At 38.8% G+C, this 5,334-nt stretch overlaps 1 protein-coding gene across 1 annotated transcript; it reads right to left on the bottom strand.

Moving 5' to 3' along the window:
- Positions 1-778: 778 nt before the first annotated feature.
- KLHL31 (kelch like family member 31) lies at positions 779-4,504 on the bottom strand. The gene is made up of 2 exons (XM_025042892.1): positions 3,313-4,504; positions 779-1,538 (listed from the first exon to the last, which is right to left on the bottom strand). Exons 1-2 carry the CDS (start codon positions 4,482-4,484, stop codon positions 806-808), a joined length of 1,905 nt encoding a protein of 634 aa, XP_024898660.1. The 5' UTR covers positions 4,485-4,504; the 3' UTR covers positions 779-805.
- Between the last annotated feature and the right edge of the window lie 830 nt (positions 4,505-5,334).

Raw genomic sequence — 5,334 nt, 5'->3', positions numbered from 1 at the left:
AAGGGTGAGACCAAGGCTCTCACGATACTTGCAATTCCTTCCATAGGGAATAAGGGCTAAAGTGCAAATACTCCTAAGAGAAACAATAAAATAATTTAAATTTACAATATTAACTAATTTGCTAATATCAGTTCCTTCTTCAAGCGCAGGATTTTATAACAGGGAATATAAGGCCTGAGGCATGGAGGGAATCATGGAGAAAGTAAAGGTATCAACTTGACAGTCCCTAGGTGGAATCCCTGTCACTTTCTAGTCAAACTTCAATACGACTGTCATGGGATGATTTTCAAAATCCTTTACTCAGTCATTTATAGGAAAGGAAACTTCACTGAAATATATAATTAAATCTTAAATTTTTACAGCTACAGATTTCCATCTTAGATATTTTCGATCCCCTAAAGAAAAAGAGAGAGGCAAATAAACGTTTGCGTGTGAAATCGCTTATTCACGTAAGTGTCATGTCTACTTAAGTGCAGAGGAAGAATCTCAAATGTGGGTATAACCGCTATACATTTAGAGGAAACATGCCAGGATGGAAGAGTGCCTACAATGAATGCTGTCTGCCACCCACTGGCCGTTGAAATAAATTCTTTCATTGTTGACTGTGGCCCTGTATTTTGCTTTAACAAAATGACACAGAGGTAGATTATGCCATACCTGGAATTTAAACCCAACGGGACGTATACCTCAACATATTTAAAAATACAATCGTTGTAGTTAATGTTATATATTTTCCTTTTCGCTAACTCATAGGTTAACCACAAATAAATATTTGTTATTCCCGCGTCTCCGCATCTACCTTGGTTCAGATACTGACTGGCACGGAGGACACCGAACTGGCTCGGGATTCTCGGGTCACGTTGTTGGGCATCAAAAGGGTACAGCAGGACACGCCCACAGTGGCCTCGGGCAGCTCGTCGTCCTCCGTCCACTCGTTGAGCTCGGGGTTGAAACACTGGATGCACTTCTTGTACTTCTTTTCTCCCTCGTTCCAGCCGCCCACCAGGTAGGCGCGGCCATGCAGCGCGGATGCTCCCGCCGTGCTCACGCCCACCAGCAGCGGCGCCGCGTAGCTCCACTGGCCTGTCGCCGGGCTGTAGCACTCTACGGTCAGCACATCCACGCGCTCCCCGCGCGGCCCCACCTGGCTACCCCCCATCACGTACACCCTGTCACCCAGAGTGACTGCGCAGTGCCACCCCCGTGGCGTGCTAAGGTTCGGCAGCTCCTGCCACGAGTCGCTGGCCGGGTCGTACGCGCACACCGAGCGCGAGTACGCGTTGCTGATGTAGCCGCCGGTCACCAGCACTCGGCCATCGGTGACTGCGCTGGCGTGGCAACAGCGCGCCACCTCCAGGGGCGTCTTCGGCTGCCACTGATTGGTGGACGGCACGTAGCACTCCAGCGAAGCCAGGCTGCCTTCTGTATTGCGGCCGCCCACGGCGTAAAGGAGCCCGTTGAACACGCTCAGGCTGAAGTGCGTGCGCTTCTGGTTCATGCTGGCCAGGTGTATCCAGGTGCTGAAGCGGGGATCGTACCTGGGAATGCAGAAGAAATGTGACAGCCTTGTTGGCGGCAGCCAGGGAACCCATGTTATTCCACTCACCATAACGTGGGAATTTTGACACTTTATGCCAGGAGGCTGCTGACATAGCTAGCGCAACTCCTTACCTGGTTACTGGCGTTTCTCTTTCGAAAAGTAAAAAAGTGTGACACTTCGAAAAAGCAAGATAGGCATTGGTGACTCCCTTCCTCCCGTTAACAAATTAACTTCTTTTATCAAGCCGCTTGGAGAAGATCCTACAGAGACTAGTCTTCTAATCCCCTTTCTTCCATATTCAAATACCCATTGTCCAGAAGGATTTGTGAGATTTGGGGAGGGGTGAAAAGTGGCTAGTTGTGGCAATCAGAAAAGGGAACACTGCCACATTAAAATCTTCATATCTTCAGAGACCAACCATCCCTAGTTCATTCTCACTGTTTAATTAATATAGGAGTTGACTAATTGAATTTCTCCATTTCTTACAAACCCCTTCTTATTTATACACCTATCCTGGCCATTGCAAAAAACAAAAAAAACAAAAAAAAAAAAAAAAAAAAACTCAACCAAGTTTTTTTCTATTATCTGTTTAGAATGAGAGCAATGGAACTCATGTCCCAAAGCATCGACGAAAGCTTTAACTTTTGATGCTTCTTTATTTTCTAGCACATATTAGTAGGTAAGATTATTTTGTTTATGGATATATATTTTTTCAGCGTTCAGTATCACAGTAATTATATCATAAGCACTGAAATCAATACTGCAAAAACAATGACTTAAGTACGAATAGCTGAGTTATCAGAAGGAGGAAAATAAGCAGTCATGGTAAACTGATAATTTCCTGTTTACATAGTTCTAAACTATTGTAAACACAGGACTTATGCTATCAGTTTGATGTTCATCTTTGTCCCATTTAACTTCCAAATCAAAACTAACTATAGTTATAAATTAAAGGTTAAAAATAACTTAATTGTTTGAATTCGTTTAAATGAAATACACACATATAATGAAATAATAAAGAATATTTTTCATGAAATACTCTTTAAATTTTCAGATCTTGCTCATTATTTATTTGGCTTTGTATTACTACCAAGATGTAAGCCTGACTTTCTGAAGATTTCATATATTTGGAAATTTATTTTTTTATTATAAATAAACAAAAGTATGTCATTTGAATTCCATTTTCTGAAGGAATTATTATGCTTTTACTCTTCATGCATCAAAAATATTGACATTTTCTCTGGTATTCAATCTTCAAATAAATATTTAAAATTAATTAGCTGCTACATTTTTAATGCTCTCATTCTATTTGCCAATTATAAATCTGGCAATCATCAGTAACAGCTGCTTAAAATAAATTTTGTATTATTTTAATCTTTCTTACCAGTCTTAAAAACTAAACTCGTACCCAGTGTCTTTCAGAAAGGCAGTATATTGTGAAGAGCACTTGACTATAAGTGAGAAAACGTAAATTACCACTTACTAGTGGTATAACTTCTCTGAGTATCAGATTTCTCATATGTAAAATCAGAATAATCATGTCTTCCCTGCTCACTTCATAGGCTTATTCAGAAATCTAGAGTACATAATATATGTGAATGTACTTTATATCATGCAAAGTGTTGTTTATATATGTAGTGTGACATTATTATTAGTATTATTGATTTCCTGAGGTAATGAAAGAAGCTAATAAGCATGATTAATTTACCTCTATATCAGGGCAATTTTCTCACCATATCGAACCATTTCAGTTCCTAATAAAGGATAAGTACCTGCAGAAATTGCTGACTGCATGCTTGGCTTGATTTCTTGCATCATTCTGGTCTTCACCACCGGCTACATAAAGAAATCCATCCATCACAGCCACACACTGATTAAAACTCTTGGCTGGCATTTCTGTAAGCTTGCTCCATCCATTTTCAGGGTCTCTATATAAGATATCTCTACTGAGAGACTTTTCAGTAAGGCCCGGACGTCCCCCAACAGTGACGAGGACTCGATAGCCCCCACGGATTCTCGTGCGCCTAGACTGCAATGTGTTTTGATGATATGGAAGTAAGTGGTAGTTCATAGCATCCACAAGGAGTTTATGACAATCAGCATCTTGCATCATTCTTGGTACAGACTGAACATAATTGACCAGGTCTTGTGCAGAGATAGTACCAAAGCGAATATTGCTCAAAAGATCTGCAGCATATTTCACTCTCTTTTGGTCAAATTCTAACCATTTCATAGCAATCTGGAATGCTACTATTTCAGAAGGCAACTGTAAGTCGTCATCTATAAGAAGTTCATTAATTTGCTCAAATGTAAGTTTCATAAACTGCTCTGATTCTGCAAATTCAAGGAAGTTATCCCGGATAAATTTTTGGACTGCTGCTTTTGCATTTTTCAGAGAGTATGTTTCAGCAATGTTAGCAATGTATGTGCAGTTCTCAACATTCATCTCTCGTATCAGAAAATCACTGCACATCTTTACAAGGGTATGGATCTGAAGATAAATAGCAGCAGAGATAATGCTTCCTATTGTATACAAGGAGAGAGTCAGCTTTCCGGTGTAGGCATATGCAATGACAGTGGCCAGGCCCAGTGGTGAGATATCATTGAGGTCCACCCTTTTCGTAGATGGGTCTTTTTTTAGGATGTTGCAAAAGTACTCACTGCATGAAGCCATCACTGACTTGTGAACATCAAAGGATTTGGTTTTGGTGCCAATGACTAAGTCACAAAGGAAGCTCTCCTGCCGCATTTTACTTAAACCTTCCAAGAGGTTGGGACCATAAGATGTGTCTGTTAATTCAGAAGAAATGCAGCTAAGGCCATTGCCTCCCTCTAGGATCCCATTCAAAGCATTTAGTTTGTTTAAAGGGCTATCTTCTACAATTATGGTCATCTCATTGATATCTCCTTTGTTCTTTCTGACAGTCTTCTTTTTGGGGGCCATGTTGGCAAACACACTGTGACAGGCAAGAGCTCAGCTAGAAAAAAAAAGGCATGGTTTTATTTTAATCGTGCTTTGGACTTTGAATTGCTACATCGAGAAACTTTTCTTTTTTATAAGACAAAAAGTTTTTTAATCACATGATGTAGATTAACTCTCAAAAATAGATTTAAAGATTTACATTAAACTAGATGTGTATTTTATTGATAGTTTACTTCAGCATCAAGAATTGAAGACGATTCTAGAAAGATTTATATTATCGATTAAGACTGCTCAATAGCTGTATTGCCGAGTAATTTTATAAAACAGAAATGACCATTCTCTGACCTAGCTATACAGTAATTATGGAATAATAGTTAAATATCATTTGAAGGGCTTAGTTTATTCTCATGAAAAAGTGAATTATAACTACTCTGAAGTTTTCCTCAATAAAATACTAAATCCAGGAATCCATAAAATGTAGAATATGTATATATATTCTAATATACACATTAGAATAAATGTGGCACTTGAAAATCGATGGGTAAGGACTTGTAATGATAGCATTAGTTCAATTGATTTCTACTTATATATTCACTAAAATAACTTCCAGATCATTTAAATATCTAAATCACACACATACACACACACGAACTAGAAGTAGTTTTTCTTAAAAATCTTAGGGTAGGAAAGGCCTTCTTAAGTATAACACAAAATCCAGAAGCCATAAAGGAAAAGACTGAAATATCTGAATATAGAACAAAACAAAAACTTCTAAAAAAATACCAATAGCTACTTAAAAGACAAACAACAGTAAAAACAAATATTTGTAACATTATTGACAGGAAAAAAGGTTAACTGACACAATATTTAT

This window comes from Pteropus alecto, unplaced genomic scaffold, assembly GCF_000325575.1.
Source record: "Pteropus alecto unplaced genomic scaffold, ASM32557v1 scaffold7, whole genome shotgun sequence".
Taxonomy (NCBI): Eukaryota; Metazoa; Chordata; class Mammalia; order Chiroptera; family Pteropodidae; genus Pteropus; species Pteropus alecto.
Note: the sequence above shows the minus strand (reverse complement) of the source record. Positions and strands in the feature narration are given on the sequence as shown.

Excerpts from the sequence above, each read along its gene's own strand:
- KLHL31 (XM_025042892.1), bottom strand. The coding sequence starts at position 4,484 with ATGGCCCCCAAAAAGAAGACTGTCAGAAAGAACAAAGGAGATATCAAT. Across the intron at positions 1,539-3,312 it reads GCAGTCAGCAATTTCTGCAG|GTACGATCCCCGCTTCAGCA; the intron begins GTACTTATCCTT and ends CTGCATTCCCAG.